The sequence below is a fragment of the Barbus barbus genome (genome assembly GCF_936440315.1).
Source record: "Barbus barbus genome assembly, chromosome: 49".
NCBI classification, from domain to species: Eukaryota; Metazoa; Chordata; class Actinopteri; order Cypriniformes; family Cyprinidae; genus Barbus; species Barbus barbus.
In genome coordinates, this window is record NC_136727.1 from 15,560,586 (window position 1) to 15,581,028 (window position 20,443).

A 20,443-nucleotide genomic window follows, 5' to 3' on the forward strand; every position below is an offset into this window, starting at 1 on the left:
CCATAAAATTACAACCTTCACATTTCTGCAGAAACACTTGCCCCATAGACTTACAAGTGCACTGTAAACCCATTTTCTTTTCTTTTTTACTTTTCTCAAATATGGGACAGTTTAAAATAATCATATGTAGTCTGGTGAAAAGAGCTTTACTTGTTTTTAACTTGTAATTTCCATGACAAACTATTGTAGTTCCTGTCCTTAAATAATTACAAAGAACAAAGGGTTTCCACAATAAAACATTTGATTCTTTATTACATCGGAACTAATAGCAAAGCAATAGATATCTAGTCTTGTTTCTAGGCTTATGAAGCCTTTTTGCAGAAGTACATGAAATGAAGATACATCTCAAATTTATTAAAGCCCACCAGTTGCACATCAGACGATGTTAATTATTATTTAAGCTCAACATGCACTGTTGGCCAACAGCAGAAGTTATGAAAGCAATTGGACCTCATTTATAAAACAAAAGCAGAACGAATTTCTTCGTAAAAGTGTCTGTAAAAACAAGGTTTTACAAATGATTTACACTTGTAAATGTGTTCTGCTCAAGCTTCATTACTGACGCTCAATGTTTAATACTGTTAAATTAAATTAGCTTTTATACATTAGCGCTCACGCTAGTTTAGTAACTTCAAATGGTAGTTATATCTATGATCAGTACATTCAATATTTTTGCAATTGCACAATATCTCAAAAAGGACTGAACGAGACACACAGCACAATGGTTATCTGGGTTCCTGTGCATGCTCAAGACAAATGCCCATCACACAAAGCTGCCGTAAGTTTAACCCAGTTAACCCTGTAAGCCACTGGAAATGACCTAAACCTTATATTTGCTTACAAACAATGGTGTTTTTTTTTTTAGTCATTTGTGAATACATTTAGAATTAGGCACAATGTAATCAAGCTAGTGAAAAAAAAACAATCATGCCTGACTGTTCCTACAACCCTAGAGCTCCAAAAATTCCCTTTCGGTTACCTCTTCTGTCCTGAAGATAAGGGCGATATTCCATAACACCAACAAATCCACCGAAATGCAACATTAAGTGAACAAAAAACAAGACTGTGGTAATTTATTCATGAACCTTAAACAAAATTAATGTGTAAATCTTTTGCAAAACAATTTGTGAATTTGTCCGATTCATTTCAATTAAAATCGTTTGTTCTTTAAAATCGTTTTTCGTTCAGACATTTTCAACTTTTGAAATTTAAATTTCGTTCAATCATAACGGACCAACTGTAAAACTAAAACGTATTAAATGGAATATGCTTTTGTCCATCATAATCTTGTTTCCATTTGCGACTACAGCCAGCTTCGCATTACTGTACGATTTCGGCTACAGTTTTCCCTTCAAGACAATTTTGCTTAACCTGGCCTGTGATTTTTCAAGTGATCCTGAAGACCTTGATTAGTTGGTCCAGCTGTATGTGATTAGGGTTGTAGCTATCCTTGGCAGGAGAGTGGGTCTACAGCAGGGGGCCTCAACTCTGGACCTCGAGATCCACTTTCCAGCAGAGATTAGCTTCAATCTGGATTAAACACACCTACCTGTGAATTTGTACTAATCTTGAAGACTTGATTAGCTTGTTCAGGTGTGTTTGATTAGGCTTGGAGCTAAACTCTGCAGGAAAGTGGATCTCAAGCTGCAGAGTTGAGGACCCCTGGTCTACAGGAACAGGGTTGGAGACCAGTGTCTCAAGGTGTACACTAAGATTCTTGCTTCAGATATTTCTATTTAAATATTTGTGGAAAAAAAGAAAAAAAAAAACCTGAAGTGTTATCAGATCTCCTGGGGTAATGTCATGTATTTAATATCACTGAGGACCTGAAGATGCTGAAGAAACAAAAAATTCCAATGCTATGATTATGTTATCATATCTATAATGCAGTCAGTCTGCAGGCAGGAGTTCCAGCAGGAATCTGCTCCAGATACCCAACTTAACGACTCCCAAATGCTTCACTCAAGGTCAGACAGCTTTAACTTAACATGTGAAACACGCACATGTTCAAAAATAGGAGAGGTTCCCTAGCTCCATTACACCCAGCAGACATATACTCTAATCAACCCTCCAAATGTCACAGGAGCCGAGAGCATTTACGCACAGGCAAATCTGCAATTAATATAGGCAAATCTACAGAGTGGAAATGAAAGGTGCACGATTGAACAGGGGATGCAAACTCAAGGCAAGGACAGGAAACGATTAATGGTGTCACTCTCGATGTGTCTAAGTGTGGTTCTGGTTGCGGTTCTGATCAGGCACGTGGTTCTGGGTGGAGGGTAGGAGGTGCGTCACGTGTCCGATGCCTTTGGTCACCCCCTCTCTGAAGAGCAGCTTGGCTCCCACGCGCAAGTACTCAGGGTGCTTTAAGAATCTGAAACACACTACGGCTCTCTCGCCTGTCCGCAGCTCCTCCTAGAGGACAAGCACACACATTTTTCTGTGATGATACACTTTTCAAAATAAAGGTTCCAAAAGAGAATTATTTTTGTTTCTCAAAGAACCTTTCATGTAACATTTTGTTAAAAATCCACTTGGGTTAGTTCACCCAAAAATGAATATCCGGTCATCCATTACCCACCCTCATGTTGTTCCAAAGCCGTGAGACCTTCGTTCATCTTCGGACCACAATTTAAGGTATTTTTGATTAAATCCGAGAGCTTTCTGATTCTGCATAGACAGCAGTGCAACTGAAACATTCCCAGTCCACGTGACATCAGTGGTTCAATCGTAATTTTACGAAGCTACGAGAACACTTTTTGTACACAAAGAAAAGATAACGACTTTATTCACAGGGCCCTAGACTGCGACGATTTTTTGAGAGTGTGCGAGTAAAAATTTGACGTGGTTGCACTTGCGAGTGCATGGTCTGTGCTGCTCCAAAGCGTCTGCTTCATACAGCGCGCGCTGCAGAGCCGTGGCACATTGTAGCAGGAGTTAGATTTCCCTGATCACGTGAAGAGAGGCGCTTTCAGAGCGAGCGCTTCAGGTGTAGAACCTGGTTTCCACTCCCTGAGTCAGCACGAGCGTGAAGGTGCGCGCAGCGGACGGAGCGCAACGGAGGATTTGGTTTTCAAACTAAAGTAAAAGACCGCTTCTTAAACCAGAGAAGGTGAACATGTTGATATCCTTGTAGAAAAAACATGCAAGTCCTGTCAGCGACAGCCAGTTTAATTTTACTTTTCTTTTTGTTTTCGTTTTGAAAAGCTTGTTATCTTTGCTGTTTACCTCACGTTACGGCTTTCCTTAATTTTTTTATATTATTATTATTTGATTCCTCAGTGTTTGCTAAACATTCTGTAATTTATTAGAGGGTCAGAAAACTCTCGGATTTCATTAAAAATATCTTAATTTGTCTTCTGAAGATGAACGAAGGTCTTATGGGCTTGGAACGACATGAGGGTGAGTAATAAATGACAGAATTTTCATTTTTGGGTGAACTATCCCTTGTTAATAATATAAAGAACCTTTTGTTCACTGGAAAGATTCCATAGATATTTAAGGTTCTAGAACTTTATTTTTAGGAGTAAAACTTCTCAGAACACTGTGTTCTACAGAAGAAAGTAAGTCAAGTTCGTTTGTAAAGACTTGATTCCTATTAGGGATGGGAAGATTCCCTGATTCACACTGCTTCGGCATAAAAATATAACGCTGCGATGCATCGGTTTAAAAAGTGTGCATCGGCTACAAGTTGGCAATTAAATCATGATGCATTATTTATATATAATTACTAGTGGATGCGCTATACTTAGAAACAGCGAATATATCTGTGCTGTTTAATGCATTTGAGACGTTGTGTTTTCCTCAGTGCATAACTGACATGTCAGGTATATTTTTCATCTGTCAGAAAGTCATGCAAACATATCTATTTTGCTGTCAGGAATGGGCGAGGCTTACGCGAGTGAACGATCGCTGCTGCACGCATGCGCACTAAACAGATGGAGCGCATTGTGGAATTTTAAACCTACATATAAGTGTATTATATTAGTGTATTGTAGCCGGGGTCGTGGCTAATAATGGAGGGTGTGGCTATGCAGGTAGTGTACATCTTTTAAGCAGGCATTTGAAAGTAGGCCTGCAGACGGGGTCCGATCTGTTGTGTGGACGCGTGCTGTCGGACGGCACGTCCTTGTTTGGCTGTGCACGAACATGGTCTGGGTTAGTAGGTAGGCTAAGTAAATATTGATTGTTTAGCTTCACGTTCACAAGGTTTTTTATTAACCTAGGGTATTTTGTTTTTAACGCAGATGTAAACATCGTGCTGTCTGGTAGTACCTCCGTGTCTAATTATGTATGTGGTCTGGGTGAGCAGGTATGCTAAATAAACATTTGGTTGTTTTGCTAACAAAGATGGGTTTTATTAAATAAGAGTGTTATGTTTTTAAGGTAGATGTAAACATCGTGGCTTTGTTGGTCGACGGTCACGCTCATTCTTCCTTGATCTGGAATACCTGTGGAAAATAGTTTAGGATTGCTTGCTGTTTTGCAGGTAATTGCAGAGGTTTTTTAATACGGGATTTATTAGTGTTTTTATTATTTTAATGGGATTAAAATAAAAATGAATTGTTGTAATTTCCTTTTGAATACTGTTGATTGTGTTTTGTTTTTTTATTAGGTGTAGTTGATCGCTGTTCCTCCAGTGTTTGTTATGTTACATTTTTCTCAGCTAGCTGGTCTCGACATGTGTGCGCTGTATGCCTCCAGCGCAATTAAGATGTGATGAATGTTGTGAATCAGACTGGCTAGCTGAGTGTTTTTTTCTTCGTTTGTTTGTTTGTTTGTTTGTTTGTTTTGTTATATCACTTCCCAGCCTCGTGTTACCAGCCAACCTTTGTAGTCTTTTATACATGTGATGCTTTAAACACCAAGTATTCATTTGCATGAGGGTTATGTTTGCAGTGAAATTAATGGTTGATTTGGAGTGTGGTTATTTTGAGTGAGGTGTTTTACATGTATAGAAAGTGGAGGGTGTAATTACTTTGTGTGGAAAAGCTGTAAGTGTATCGGAGTTTATAAAGGGTTGGCTGGCCATTAATATCATCTTTTTTGGAGAGGGAATGAATTTTGTTTGCTTTCTGATGTATTTTGATTTATATTAACTGTTATAAATTGATTTGTATTAATAAATTTATGTGCGTGATATTAGTTCAAGTATTAGTTTGTTTTTTTTTGTGGTCATCCCTGCATTCAGGAAACGTCCGCGGGTTACAATTTGGCGTAGTCGGCAGGGTGACCAATTCCTTTTTTTGTTTGTTTGGTTTTTAGGCTGGGAAGTGGATAGTTTTCGTTTTGGTTTTTTTAGGAGGAACAGCGATCAGCTCGTACGACGGTTGCTTTTTGGCAACATTGGATTGGTCTACTGCAGTTATGGCGGAGGAGCTGCAACAACTACGTGAACAGCTGGAGCAACTGCGAGTGGAAAATGAAAGACTGAGAGGCCAGCCTCAGGTTGGAGGTTTACCAAGTGTTACATCAAGTTCAGCCCCCGAAGGTAATGCACAGCGGCGTGAACAGGCAATATATTTGCCTAGAGAGAGAAAATGTTCCAAATTCTCTGGTAAAGTGTCTTCTGGTTCTCCTTCTTTGGAGGACTGGATTGAGGAGGTGGAAAGCTGTACTAGGGGGAGACACATGTCTGAGGTAGATAAAGCCATGTTTGTTTATGATCATCTAGAGGGGGAGGCTCGGACTGAAATTAAGTTTAGGCCTGGGGAAGTCAAAGAGAATCCTATTGAGATATTTGCAGTTTTGCGTGAATTGTATTGCTCCTCTTCTTCTTATGTGATTTTGCAACATCAGTTTTTTGATAGAAAACAGAAGGAGGGGCAATCTTTACAAGAATTTTCTCATGCATTGATGAATCTTATGGATAAGGTACGAAAAGCTAATCCTAATGTTGTATCTGACCATCAGGTGGTTCTGCGAGATCAATTTTGTGAGAATGTTCAGGACCATACTCTTCGAAGGGAACTAAAGAGGTTGGTGAGGCAGGATTCATCTTTGACCCTCCTGGACCTACGCAAAGAGGCAATGCGTTGGGTGGAGGAGGGGCAGCCTCCAAGAAATCGATCAAGTAAAGTAGTCCATCACTCATTCGAAACTCAAGTTGTTTCCACATGTGAAGAGAATCGGGTTGTTAGTTCTGAATTTGCAGAATTGAAAGATATGGTCCTAAGACAACAAGCACAATTGGATTTGATTCTTAAAACTTTGAGTACTCCAGAAGGGGTTGTGGGTAATGCTAATAGAGTTCCCAAAAGTAGATTTCGCAGAGCACCTGATGGTAAACCCATATGTATGAAATGTAATCAAGCTGGTCATATAGCGAGATATTGTACTACCAATTTGCAAACTAGGTCCCCGCCGGCAGTTGGTTCTAGTGGTGGGGCCGTCGTTGAGTCCGTCTCAATGACGGAAAACTAGAGTCCTCCAGGGTGCAGAGCCACACACTGGAGATGGGGACATTAGGCTCAAAAGTTCATTCTCAAGGCTTTTCTAGTTTGGTAGGGTCTTGTCCAACATTGACTGTTAAGATGGGAACTGTTGATGTTTTGTGTTTATTAGATACAGGCTCTATGGTTACCACTTTAACTGAGAGTTATTTCAATCGTTGTTTTTCTGATTTCAATAAAGGTGGTCTTCGTGACTGTGCCTGGTTGGCATTGAAAGCAGCAAATGGGATGGATATTCCATGTGTGGGGTATGTAGAACTTGATGTTAGTTTATTTGGGGTCACACTACCTAGTAAAGGGGTTTTGATTGTGAAGGATTCTTGTTCTCCTACTATGTATGCTCAGAAGGAGAAGATTCCAGCTGTTTTGGGTATGAATATCATTCGAGAGTGTTATGTCAGCTTATTTAATGAACATGGTGCTGAGCTTTTTCAGATTCCCAGAATACAATCAGCTGCCCCAGCATGGAAACAGGCACTCCGCTGTTGTCAAAAAATTGAAGCGGTTTCAAATTCTTCTTCTGCATTTAAGGTGAGAGTGCAGGGTAAGACTCCCGTTCGTGTTGCTGCAGGTACCATGACTATGGTTCCTGTTACTTGTCCTCAAGTTTCAGGTGCAGTGATAGAGTTTCTGTTAGAACCACTGGGGCCGGAGGAAAATACCCTTCCAGAGGGTTTGCTGCTGTCTCCCTCTTTGGTGCATGCAGAGAGGGGGTTAGTGTATGCACCTGTTGTTAATGTAGGGAGTACTGAGGTATGGGTGGCACCCCGTCGTATTATAGGTACTGTTCAAGTAGTGAAAGTGGTAAGTGCCCCCAGACCCAAGTTACAAATTTGTCCGGAAAATGTTTATAGTGCTCAAGTCTCTGCCTATGTAGCGGAGCCGTTGTCTAGTTGTAATATTGACCTTCCTTCTTTTGACGGACTTTCTGAACAGGAAATGGAACAGGCAAAGCAGTTACTTGGCAGTTATCAAGTTGTTTTTTCTACTGCTGAGGGTGATATAGGATGTACAGCTTTGATTAAACATGAGATTCCTCTAGTGGATGAGAAACCTGTTCGACAACCATATAGACGAATTCCTCCTTCTCAGTATGAGTCCGTAAGGTCTCATATTCAACAGCTTCTAGATAGTAAGGTGATTAGGGAGAGTAGTAGTCCTTATTCCTCCCCAATTGTCCTGGTGCAGAAGAAGGATGGAACAATTAGGATGTGTGTTGACTATCGTCAATTAAATGCAAGGACAAGAAAGGACGCTTATCCACTCCCGCGAATTGAGGAGTCTTTGGATGCTCTGACTGGTGCAAGGTGGTTTTCCACCTTAGATTTAGTAAGTGGGTACAATCAGGTTGAGGTAGCTGAGGCGGATAAGGCGAAGACAGCTTTCTGTACTCCATTTGGGTTGTTTGAATTCAATCGTATGCCCTTTGGGCTCTGTAATGCACCAGGAACATTCCAAAGACTCATGGAACGGTTGTTTGGGGATGAGCGGTTCTCTTCGTTGCTTTTGTATTTGGATGATATAATTGTGTTTTCCTCTTCCGTACAGGAACACTTGTTAAGGTTGGAGGAGGTTTTTAAACGACTGCAACAGGAAGGTCTTAAGATCAAGTTGAGCAAATGCAGTTTTTTCCAGAAGCAAGTAAAGTATTTAGGGCATTTGGTATCCGAGCAGGGGGTTGCCACTGACCCTGATAAAGTGGCAGCAGTAAAAGAATGGAGTCGCCCAGTGCATTTGGCAGAGCTTCGTTCATTTTTAGGTTTTGCCAGCTATTATCGCCGGTTTATTGAGGGATTTGCAAAGCTGGCTAAGCCTCTTCATGAACTAGTGACAAAACTGGGTGGCTCTGTAAGGAAGGGTAAGACTCCACGGCTGCCTTTAGTGTCTGTGTGGAATGCAGAGTGTGAAAATAGTTTTCAAGCATTAAAAACAAAGCTGATTACAGCACCTGTGCTTGCATATGCAGATTTCCACAAGCCTTTTGTGGTGGAGATAGATGCAAGCCATCAGGGTTTGGGGGCAATTTTGTCCCAAGAGCAGGGTGGGAAGCGTCGTCCTATTGCGTATGCTAGTAGGGGTCTGCGGAGGACGGAGCGAAATATGGAAAATTACAGCTCCATGAAATTGGAGTGTTTGGCCCTGAAATGGGCTGTATGTGATAAGTTTAGGGAGTATTTGTTGGGGAATAATTTTGTTGTGTACACCGACAATAATCCTCTCTGTCACCTGCAGACCTCAAAGCTGGGTGCTTTGGAACAGCGGTGGTTGTCACAACTGGCTTCTTTTAACTTTGTGATTAAGTACCGGCCAGGAAGAGTAAATCAAAATGCTGACGCATTGTCTCGACAGGTCATGAATAATGTGTTGCCAGGAATAGAACTTCCCCAAGTTTTACGGCAACAGTTAAGGGAAAGATCTCCAGAGCGGGTGGTGGTGAGTGCCAGTGAAGTTGTTGCATTGCCTGGGCGCTCACCGGAGGACCTTTCCTATCTGCAGAAGGCAGACCCAATTATTGGCCCTATTATAAAGGCTTGGGATGCAGGTAGTGTTTTACGTTTTTCAGAGTTGGCTGGTAGGGATCCAGCTGTAAAGGAGCTGGTTAGGCAGTGGGATCGATTGCGTGAGAAAGATGGGTGCCTCTATCGTTTATTGTATACACCTGATGGCCATCGAGAGATTTATCAGTTACTGTTGCCTCAAAAACTTCAAAGGGAGGTGTTTAGTAGTTTGCACGACAGTCATGGGCACCAAGGTAAAGATCGAACAGCAGAATTAGTGAAGCGTCGCTGTTATTGGCCTGGGATGATGAGAGATGTGGAACGGTGGTGTAGGGAATGTCAGCGATGTATTCTTGCTAAAGCAGTCCAACCAAAGGTGAGGTCTTTTATGGGAACGTTGCAAGCATCCCGGCCTCATGAAATTCTGGCCATTGATTTTACCTTGTTAGAGGCTGCCAGTGATGGGAGGGAAAATGTTTTGGTGCTCACTGATGTTTTTTCTAAGTTCACGCAAGCCATCCCGACTCGGGATCAGCGAGCAAGCACTGTGGCAGAGGTTTTGGTCCGACATTGGTTTCATTTGTTTGGGGTCCCATGTCGTCTGCATTCAGACCAAGGGCGAAATTTTGAGAGTAACCTGATTGGTCAATTATGTAAGATTTATGGTATACAGAAGAGTCGCACTACTTCTTACCATCCACAGGGTAATGGGCAGTGCGAACGTTTTAACCGAACTCTCCATGACCTGTTGCGGACTTTGCCACCAGAAAAAAAACAGCGGTGGCCTCAACATCTGCCACAGCTTGTCTACGCTTATAACACCACCGCGCACTGTTCTACTGGTATGAGCCCATATTTCCTAATGTTTGGATGCGAACCTAAATTACCTGTTGATTTTTTGTTAAATAATCAGTTGGAAGAGACTGTAGAGACTCCTGAACAGTGGATTGTTGAACATCAAGGTAGGCTTCAGGCAGCATATGGTGAGGTTCAGGAGAGGCTGAGAGAAAAGGTTGCTCGCCGTAACAGACGCTATGAGGGTAGGATAAATGATCAAGGTTTTAGAAAGGGTGAGCTGGTTTATCTTAAAAACCATCCTCGTGGACGAAATAAAATTCAGGATGTGTATGATTCATGTTTGTATAAGGTGGTCCGTGAACCCGGGGAGCAGGGTGCGGTGTACTCTGTTGCTCCTGTGTCTCAGGCAGGGCCGGTGAAGCAGGTGCATCGGATGGAAATGCGTAAGGCATTGATTGACCCGGTATTAAGTGATGTAGATCCTATTGCGTCTGATGAAGCAGTTAGTTCCAGCAGTGGGTCTGATACTGATTCAGATAGTGATTTGGCCTCCTGTGTTTTATTGCCAGGGGATTGTGAAGTGCCGGTTGAGGATGGTGCTTTGGATAGTTCCGCTGTATCAGAGACTCAGCCTGTAGAGCTGAGGCGTTCTAGAAGAACTACAGCGGGTCAGCACTCAAATCCATATAGACTGCCTAGGACGCTAGTTGCATCAGTAGAGGCGTTGTAAACCTGGAAATTGAGGTGCTGTTCTCGGGGGTAATTTCTTGTGCATGTGTGCATCGGCGGGTCGCCGTTGAATTCCTGGGGGGAAGAATGTAGCCGGGGTCGTGGCTAATAATGGAGGGTGTGGCTATGCAGGTAGTGTACATCTTTTAAGCAGGCATTTGAAAGTAGGCCTGCAGACGGGGTCCGATCTGTTGTGTGGACGCGTGCTGTCGGACGGCACGTCCTTGTTTGGCTGTGCACGAACATGGTCTGGGTTAGTAGGTAGGCTAAGTAAATATTGATTGTTTAGCTTCACGTTCACAAGGTTTTTTATTAACCTAGGGTATTTTGTTTTTAACGCAGATGTAAACATCGTGCTGTCTGGTAGTACCTCCGTGTCTAATTATGTATGTGGTCTGGGTGAGCAGGTATGCTAAATAAACATTTGGTTGTTTTGCTAACAAAGATGGGTTTTATTAAATAAGAGTGTTATGTTTTTAAGGTAGATGTAAACATCGTGGCTTTGTTGGTCGACGGTCACGCTCATTCTTCCTTGATCTGGAATACCTGTGGAAAATAGTTTAGGATTGCTTGCTGTTTTGCAGGTAATTGCAGAGGTTTTTTAATACGGGATTTATTAGTGTTTTTATTATTTTAATGGGATTAAAATAAAAATGAATTGTTGTAATTTCCTTTTGAATACTGTTGATTGTGTTTTGTTTTTTTATTAGGTGTAGTTGATCGCTGTTCCTCCAGTGTTTGTTATGTTACATTTTTCTCAGCTAGCTGGTCTCGACATGTGTGCGCTGTATGCCTCCAGCGCAATTAAGATGTGATGAATGTTGTGAATCAGACTGGCTAGCTGAGTGTTTTTTTCTTCGTTTGTTTGTTTGTTTGTTTGTTTGTTTTGTTATATCACTTCCCAGCCTCGTGTTACCAGCCAACCTTTGTAGTCTTTTATACATGTGATGCTTTAAACACCAAGTATTCATTTGCATGAGGGTTATGTTTGCAGTGAAATTAATGGTTGATTTGGAGTGTGGTTATTTTGAGTGAGGTGTTTTACATGTATAGAAAGTGGAGGGTGTAATTACTTTGTGTGGAAAAGCTGTAAGTGTATCGGAGTTTATAAAGGGTTGGCTGGCCATTAATATCATCTTTTTTGGAGAGGGAATGAATTTTGTTTGCTTTCTGATGTATTTTGATTTATATTAACTGTTATAAATTGATTTGTATTAATAAATTTATGTGCGTGATATTAGTTCAAGTATTAGTTTGTTTTTTTTTGTGGTCATCCCTGCATTCAGGAAACGTCCGCGGGTTACAGTATGATAGCAGTAACTGTAAATGGACTATTGTAATAGGTAGCCCAAATCAAATGTAAGCTAGTACAGTCCTAATTACTAAACTCAAACGAGTTAATGTGTTTCTTATAGCAGTTAAAATAGTCATTTTCTTTAATATTTATTTTCATTTTTAATTCAGTGATTTTAACTTTTAATTTAGTTAATTTAATCCTTTAAAGAACAATTTTAGATTGTAATGTTCTAATGTTCTGCTATCTGTTCTGCAAACTATAAAATGTATGCTGTCATAAAACCAGAGAGAATGGCTGCATGGCTAGAAACTGTAAAAAAAAAAAAAGAAATAGTATGTGAGACAGTGGTTCCTATTGGTCAGTGTTAGAGGAGCTCAGCTTAGTCTGACAGTTAGCCTGCTGTAGACCAGGTTAGTTTCCTAGCATAAGTTGCCACAGTGTCTAAGCTTGATCTAGGCCTATGTTAAATTTGCTTTATGGAACCAAATCTAACTAAGACTAAGTTTAGTTCTAATTAAGACTAACTGAAATAAGCCTGGCTTATTTGGTTAACTTGTTTTATGAAACAGGCCTTGAGGCATTAATAGTTATCATATTTTCTGCATTGCATCGTATTGCATCGAATCGCATTGTGTTGAATTGAATCGACTCAAAATCGGATTGCACTGCAACATAATAGGGGTGAATAATAAAGCATCGCATTGGTAGCTGCTTCATATGTATCTTTAATGTATTGTATCGTTGGCTATGCATCGAGATGCGTATCGTATCGGCCTGAGTCATGAGATGCACATCCCTAATTCCTATAATGTCAGGAAGTTTAAAAAATCCACACCTTTCCAAGGAGACACTCCACCGTGGCGGTCTGCCTTACATTCCCCACATGCACTGTGACTTGGAAACCACGGCGGAAAGTCTTGGCGTGGAACAGGAGGACTATGGCAGCCTCAAACTGCCAGCAAATTGTTGGGTTCATTTTGGGACTCACCATGACCATGCCCTAAAAACACAAACACTCAAGATCAAAGACATCATAAAGATATAACTACATGAAGACTTTATTTAGTCTTTTCTCCTCTTGCTCTCATTTTGAGATCAGACCTTTCGTAGTAACAAGCGATCAAAGTTCCCAAGTGCAAGTGTGGCGGCCTGTCCGGCTCTTAGCACGCGGCAGCCGGAGCGATTCCTGTGGATACTGCACACCTTCAACCTCAGGAACCGCCCATCATCAGTGGGGCCCACAACCAACCGGTCTCCTTCACGACACACACCACTGTGTGTGAACAGAAAGTCAATTGTGAACTAGAAAGCAAAGTTCGTCAAGACAAACTGAATATTAATTGATTTGAAAAAGCCTTGAAGTGTGAAGGTTATATAGGCCTTAAGGATTGGTCACATTAACCATCTAACAGATTTTTGCTGGTAAAATCAGGTCATTTCAAACTGGAAACTGGAAGATCAGGGATTCCACAAGAGGGCAAAAGACTTCCACATGAAGATTTTGCAAGCCATTGAAATGTGGGTATAAATCAGATTCTACAATGCTAAAACATTGCTCTGAGTTGCTACCGTTTGATAAGTTGTTCTGAGTGGTTGCTAGGCGATTGATAACCAGTCACTAGGGTGTTTTATGTGGTTGTGAGAACGTTATTAGACAGTTGGAAGAGTGAAATGATTCTAAAGTGTTGCTAGGGCGTTGCCTAGGTGTTCTGAGCATTTGAGAGACAGTTGGAAGAGAGAGTGGTTTCTAAGGCGTTACTAGGGCATTGCCTAGGTGTTCTGAGCATTTGAGAGACAGTTGGAAGAGAGAGTGGTTTCTAAGGCGTTACCAGGGCATTGCCTAGGTGTTCTGAGCATTTGAGAGACAGTTGGCAGAGAGAGTGGTTTCTAAGGCGTTACTAGGGCATTGCCTAGGTGTTCTGAGCATTTGAGAGACAGTTGGAAGAGAGAGTGGTTTCTAAGGCGTTACTAGGGCATTGCCTAGGTGTTTTGAGCATTTGAGAGACAGTTGGCAGAGAGAGTGGTTTCTAAGGCGTTACTAGGGCATTGCCTAGGTGTTCTGAGCATTTGAGAGACAGTTGGCAGAGAGAGTGGTTTCTAAGGCATTACTAGGGCATTGCCTAGGTGTTCTGAGCATTTGAGAGACAGTTGGAAGAGAGAGTGGTTTCTAAGGCGTTACTAGGGCATTGCCTAGGTGTTCTGAGCATTTGAGAGACAGTTGGCAGAGAGACTGGTTTCTAAGGCGTTACTAGGGCATTGCCTAGGTGTTCTGAGCATTTGAGAGACAGTTGGCAGAGAGACTGGTTTCTAAGGCGTTACTAGGGCATTGCCTAAGTGTTCTGAGCATTTGAGAGACAGTTGGAAAAGAGAGTGGTTTCTAAGGCGTTACTAGGGCATTGCCTAGGTGTTCTGAGCATTTGAGAGACAGTTGGAAGAGTGGGTGGTTTCTAAGGCGTTACTAGGGCATTGCCTAAGTGTTCCAAGCAGCTGAGAGACAGTTGGAAGAGTGGGTGGTTTCTAAGGAGTTGCCCAGGTGTTCTAACTTCTGAGCATTTGAGAGTCAGTTGGAACAGTGGGTGGTTTCTAAGGCATTGCTAGGGTGTTACCTAGGTTTTCCGAGCATTTGAGAGACAGTTGGAAGAGTGGGTGGTTTCTAAGGAGTTGCTAGGGTGTTGCCTAGGTGTTCCGAGCGTTGGAGAGACAGTTAGAAGAGTGGGTGGTTTCTAAGGCATTGCTTGGGTGTTGCCCAGGTGTTCCGAGCGTTTGACAGTGCATTGCTATGGGGTTTGCTAATAAGGTTTACAAAGCTAAAAGTGTTCTGAGTAGTTGCAAGTATGTTACTTTGTTGTTGCTAGAGTGATCTAGGTGGTTGCTAAGATGCTGCTAGGATGCTAAGGAATTACTAAGGTGTTCTGAGTGGTTACTGGGGTATTGATTTGTTATAATTATAATAATTAACCTTAGTTTTATTATAGTGAAAATGTAATGACCATGTTTTTTGTTGTATTTATTACCATTTGTATAACCACAGTTTTACTACAAATACCATGGTTAAACTATGTTTAGTGTAACAAAACTATGCTTAATTTGTGGTTACCATGTTATAAATATAGTAACCATGTTTTTTTTTTTCTTTTAGTATATATATATATATATATATATATATATATATATACTTACTACAAGAAAAAAGAGTAGTTGCTAGTGCATTACTAGGTGGACGATAGGCAGTTATTAGACAGATGAACAGACAAGATTGACATAACAGATGTGAACTGACCTGTACAGAGTTCCACCAACTACTGTTCCTACATCAGGAACACTGTAAATCTCATCCACCTTTAAGAGCACATCAATTTGACATCAAATATCTTGGAATATCTTAGAATTTAGACATGACATGAACGTTGGTAAGAGTGTGTTTGTACTTGGAATTCCGTGAGCTGCTGCATGAGCTCCTCTTGCTCCTTGCTGTTGCTCAGAGGAGGAAGAATGTTGAAAAAGACCTTCAGAAGGTCCAGATTCTCCCCAGACACACTGGAGAGGGTGAAGATGGGCGTCACACTGTGGGGAGAGCGATACATCATTACACACATGCATACTGTACAAACTAGTGTTAAACAGTCTTCAGCGGTAAGGCACTTTGTAGGGTATTTTTTAGGGTAAGTTACATATTTAAGTCTTAAAGTTACAGTACCAAAAATAGGCTGTTTAACTGTAAGGCTCAAAAAAAGGTGGAAAGAGGTCAGGGAAAAACCAATTGTAACTGTTTATGTTGCAAAAAACACTGACTTCAGGTAGAAAAAAATGCAGTAAAGTGTATAATAACCCCTCTATTCTCATGCACATGTACCTGGAGGATTGTGCAAACTGCTGTGCAGCCGTGACGGCATCATCAGGGTTGGACACCACCATTGGGACCTTGTTGCAGCCGGGCTGTTTGAGCACTCTTTCCAACTGACGGACCGTTTTCTCCACTGCGCTTTTACCGCAGAGGTCCACCTTACTCACCACAATGAATATGGGCACCTTCAGTGCCATCGCCAAACCCAGATGCTCTCTAGTTGTGCCAGCTGGGAGAATTTCACAATGTGGGAATAACATATAATATGTTATGACACAGAATTTGTTAAAAGTAGGGTTGAGTGATCTGGGTGGTTTTGATTAGTGATTTATAATATCATAAATCATTATATATTTGATTTTAAAAATAATATAGAAATATGCACTACCGTTTAAAAGTTTGGGGCTCAATAAGATTATATGGTATTTTTGAAAAAAATAATACTTGTATTCAGCAAGGTTGCATTAAATTGATGAAAAGTCACAGTAAAGGCATTTATAATATTTCAAAAGATTTCTATTTCAAACAAATACAGTTTTTCTTTTTACTTTCTATCCTAAATAATTCTGAAAAATGTATCATGATTTCCTCAGAAATATCAAGCAGTACAACAGTTTTCAGCTGATGATAATGAGAAGTATTTATTTTCACCATATCAGCATATTAAAATGATTTCTGGAGGATCATGTGACACTGAAGCCTACAGAGTAAACATTTTGGCTGAAAATTCAGATTTGCATCACAGGAACAAATTATATTTGGAAATATATTAAAACAGAAAGCTTTTTTTAATATATATATATATATATATATATATTTTTTTTTTTTTTTTTTACAGTTTTTACTGTATTTCTAAACAAACAAATGCAGCCTTGGTGACCATAAGAGGCTTCTTTAAAAAATATTTCAACAATTTTAAAGACTCCAAACCTTTGAACAGTCCTGTAAATTTTCTGAATAGTGTAAAATATTGAATTTATTGTAAATATCAAATTTTTCGGCCAGCTTTAGTTCCAGTTATTATGGCTTGCTCATTAAATCACTTTTACAACTTATATAGCAATATAAATATAAATATATATATATATATGTGTGTGTGTGTGTGTGTGTGTGTGTGCATAAGTACTAACCAATGCCAGTATTGGCTCCCACCACCAGCATGGCAAAGTCTGGGCAGTAGCTTGTCAGGCCAAATATAGTGGTCTTCAAATACTTATAATGACCAGCCAGGTCAATAAAGGTGATCATCTTAGAAGAACTCTCACAGATCTCCTCTGCTGTACGGGAGTCACTGTAGTTTACAACCTAAAACAACGAAAAATACCAGTATTTCTCAAAGCAACATGCTTTTATGCTAGCAAGCAGGAGAGTCCTGAATATTTGTTCCACCTCTCCTTTGCTGTTAAAGCCCAGGATCTCAAAACTGATGCTGGACGTCCGTCCGGTTTGAATCTCATGCAGGTGTCTGAAGAGGTTGAGTCTGGCCCTGCCCCGTCCGTTATCCAGCTCGCCCTGAGTCAGCACCCCCAGCAGAGTTGACTTCCCTGAGTCCACATTACCCAGAACAGCCACACGGAGATCCAGGAACTACACACACAACTCAGAAATGTCAGTGACAGTACATAATACATTATTAGTTTAGTGGGTCAATGACAAATAAGGAAGGCTGTGATGATGAAAAGAAAATCTTTTTAAAAACGAATGGCTGTATAACAAGCATGAATAAGTAACAAATGTTATATTTAGCCTATAAAAGGGCAAAATTATTGGATATTTTTTATGAAATTTACTGACCTACACAGTCATGAAAGTCTACTGTGGTCAGTGTTGTGATGATTTCTTCTCAGCATGACAACTAAATAGCTTCCTGTGAGTTATTTATACCCACTGGTTTTTAACTGGAGGAAAAAAAGGTTATAAATATAAAATCAAAATCATTTATTTATTTTAATTATTATTTGACAAATCTTTTATATTTTAATAATCATGTACGATTTAATTTTTTTAAGAAATAATAATAAAATATTATTTTATCCAAAAACAAAGGTTTTTTTTTAAGAATATATGCCTTTTAATGAGAACTTAAAAAAAGAAGTCATTCTGAAATGTTCAAAAGTAGGCAAACTCCATAATTATTTTAAAGCTTTGTTTTTGTATTTTTTTAAATGTTGTAATTTTATATTTTGAATTTTTTAAGAAATAGTAATAAAATATAACTTTATTCCAATGATTCCTAGTTTATTCTAAGTTTGTTTATTTATTCCACTGATTTTATTTCAAGTTTTTATTTCAAGAATATAATCCTTAAATCTTTTTTTCGTAAATCCCCCCAAAAATTATAAAAAATAAAATAAAAGCAAAAATGTAAAAAGTTCATATTCATCATAAATCAAAGTAGGCAAACTGAAAAAAAAAATGTTTTTAGGATTTTAATATGTAATATTTAACGTCATAATTTTCTATTTTATAATTTTTTAAAGAAATAAGAATAAAAGATAATTTTAATAGTTATTTTCAAGAACATAAGCTTTAGTATTTTTAAGAAATAATAATAAAAGATTATATTATTTTAATAATGACATTATTTTCAAGAATTTTTGCAAGACCTTTTTCATAAAAAAGTCATTCTGAAATGTAAAATATGTCCATCATAAAAAGGCAAATCATATAATAATAATAAAAAAGTGTTTTATATTTAATATTTAAAAAAAATGTTGTATATTTTATTTAGTATTTTTTTAAATAAATAATAATAATATATTTTATTCCAGTAATAGTTGTTCTCAAGAATATAAGCTTTTTTAACAAATAAATAAATAAATAAACAAATAATTCAAAATCATCTTCATAAAAAAGTTTTCTTAACAGATCTTGAAATGCGCTACGACTGATAATAACTAAAACCACAATTCACAATAGCATCTAAATGGAAACTGACTGAAGCATCACAAGCTCACCTGCTGGTCATCTGGAACTTTCCGCACAAGAACTTCAGCGATTTTCCGTCGCGCTCTATCGCAGTCCACCTCCCTCTCTCTCAGGAGCGTGATATCGGCTCCAACCCTGCGCAGAGTCACAGAGTCTTACCAAAACAACACAACACGCCTGTAAGCCACTTCTTACACACTCACATGACAGAATTAACTAACTGGACAGTGAATTGAATACATACTTCTCAGCCATTCTGCGAAGAGTCTTCAGCGAGGCTTTCATATCTTCTTCTGTGAGTCCAACCAGCAGACCGTTATCCTCCACCCCGATCTGATACACGGCCTCCCCGCGGCCCTCCTGCAGTCGCCATTTCAACTGTGTGGCCAAGTGTTCGAACCGATACTGCGTGGGGTTTACCAGCTTCAACTGAGTGACGAAAGAGAGGATGAATATGCCATTAAATACATACAAATTTCAATGAAAAAATATGTTGAACTTTAATTTTCACAGGTGTTTGCATACCTTGTATTCAATGTTTCCCTCTTCAGCCTAAAACATGAAAATATGTGGGCAAATAACAATCAATTAAATAAAAATCTTAGATTAAATTAAATAATCAATCTTGCAAAAATCAGTCCTTGTACACTTGGACAAAATACTACCTCGGAAAGAACTAGAAAATGAATAAAAACCACATAAAATTTGATTTATTTGGCATTGTTACTAACTTATTTTTGTTTAATTATTAGCACATTTGTATTAGTTTTTTTATTTTATTTTTGTAGTTACTGTATTTACTTATCTTATTTTATATAACAAGAACTGTGTACCATAAAATCAACCCAACATGAACAGTGATAAACATAAATATCTGTTTTCGCCTAAAATTAATGTGCATATTCTGGTCTTGGCCTTTTAACTAAAATTGCATACTGCAGTAAATTAGTATTCGACAACTCATCAAAAAGAAAACGAAATTAGGAAAGACATACTGTTTAAGTTACACTGTTAAGTAGTAATAATTTATTATGATTTTTACAATAGGTAACGATGACTGTACGTTATTTTGGCGGCGGTTACCAATTTTGTATATCTAAAATAATTATTTCGCCAGCAGCTTTGTAACACATGTTGTATTATTAATAATTAATATTCTAATTAACGATATTAAGATATAATATGCAGGGACACGTTTCCACACAAAACTCGGTTGCTGTTATTATGTTTACTTGTATAGGCTACAGTACAGTGGGAATGATCTGGCTAATGGTTAGCATCCGCCGATATCTGTATTTACCTCCGGGGGTAGAAACGGCGGAGGCTCGTTGGCCTTCTTGCCCCTCCGTCGCTTGCCTCTCCTGCCCCTCCTCGAGCGGGGTTTCTTCTTTGGTGTGTTGTCGATCCCGCATTCAGCCGCATTCTGCGGGATGCTCGCTTTCGCTGCAGACTTGATGCTGCAATGGTTTGCAACCTGCACATCCATAGCCCACTCGCATATAAGGGAGATACAAAATCTACGGTTTTAAACTAAAATTGTAAATATATGTACGTTATCCTAAAAATGCACTTCTCTGTTACAAACAGGGACAATGCATTTCTTTTAGGTATATTGCACTGGGATTCGCGGTCTGGGAGCCATGACCGCAGCTACATCCTCCTCAGTAGAGCCCGCCTCCAATACTCTCAACCATTCATCATCCCTCTCTTTATTCTGTCAACCACTATCTATCTATCTATCTATCTATCTATACTTCTGGCTATCTACCTATCTGTCTATCTATCTATCTATACTTCTGGCTATCTATCTATCTGTCTGTCAATAGAAATCATCACTGAAATTCTAATGGTTTCCATTACATACATTAAAAACCATCAAATTTTAACCATTAAAAAA

The 20,443-nt window shown here is 39.3% G+C and overlaps 1 protein-coding gene across 2 annotated transcripts; it reads right to left on the reverse strand.

The window, feature by feature from the left end:
• Positions 1–226: 226 nt before the first annotated feature.
• On the reverse strand, positions 227–20,234 carry LOC306867164 (GTP-binding protein 2-like). 2 transcript variants are annotated; one of them, XM_079412731.1, is made up of 12 exons: positions 19,847–20,234; positions 19,072–19,098; positions 18,791–18,975; positions 18,576–18,681; positions 17,008–17,205; positions 16,749–16,923; positions 15,628–15,847; positions 15,203–15,338; positions 15,055–15,113; positions 12,876–13,047; positions 12,610–12,774; positions 227–2,415 (listed from the first exon to the last, which is right to left on the reverse strand). In XM_079412731.1, exons 1-12 carry the CDS (start codon positions 20,030–20,032, stop codon positions 2,227–2,229), a joined length of 1,818 nt encoding a protein of 605 aa, XP_079268857.1. In that variant the 5' UTR covers positions 20,033–20,234; the 3' UTR covers positions 227–2,226. The 2 variants fall into 2 exon arrangements, with proteins under 2 accessions (XP_079268857.1, XP_079268858.1); XM_079412732.1 differs by lacking the exon at positions 19,072–19,098.
• Positions 20,235–20,443: the final 209 nt, after the last annotated feature.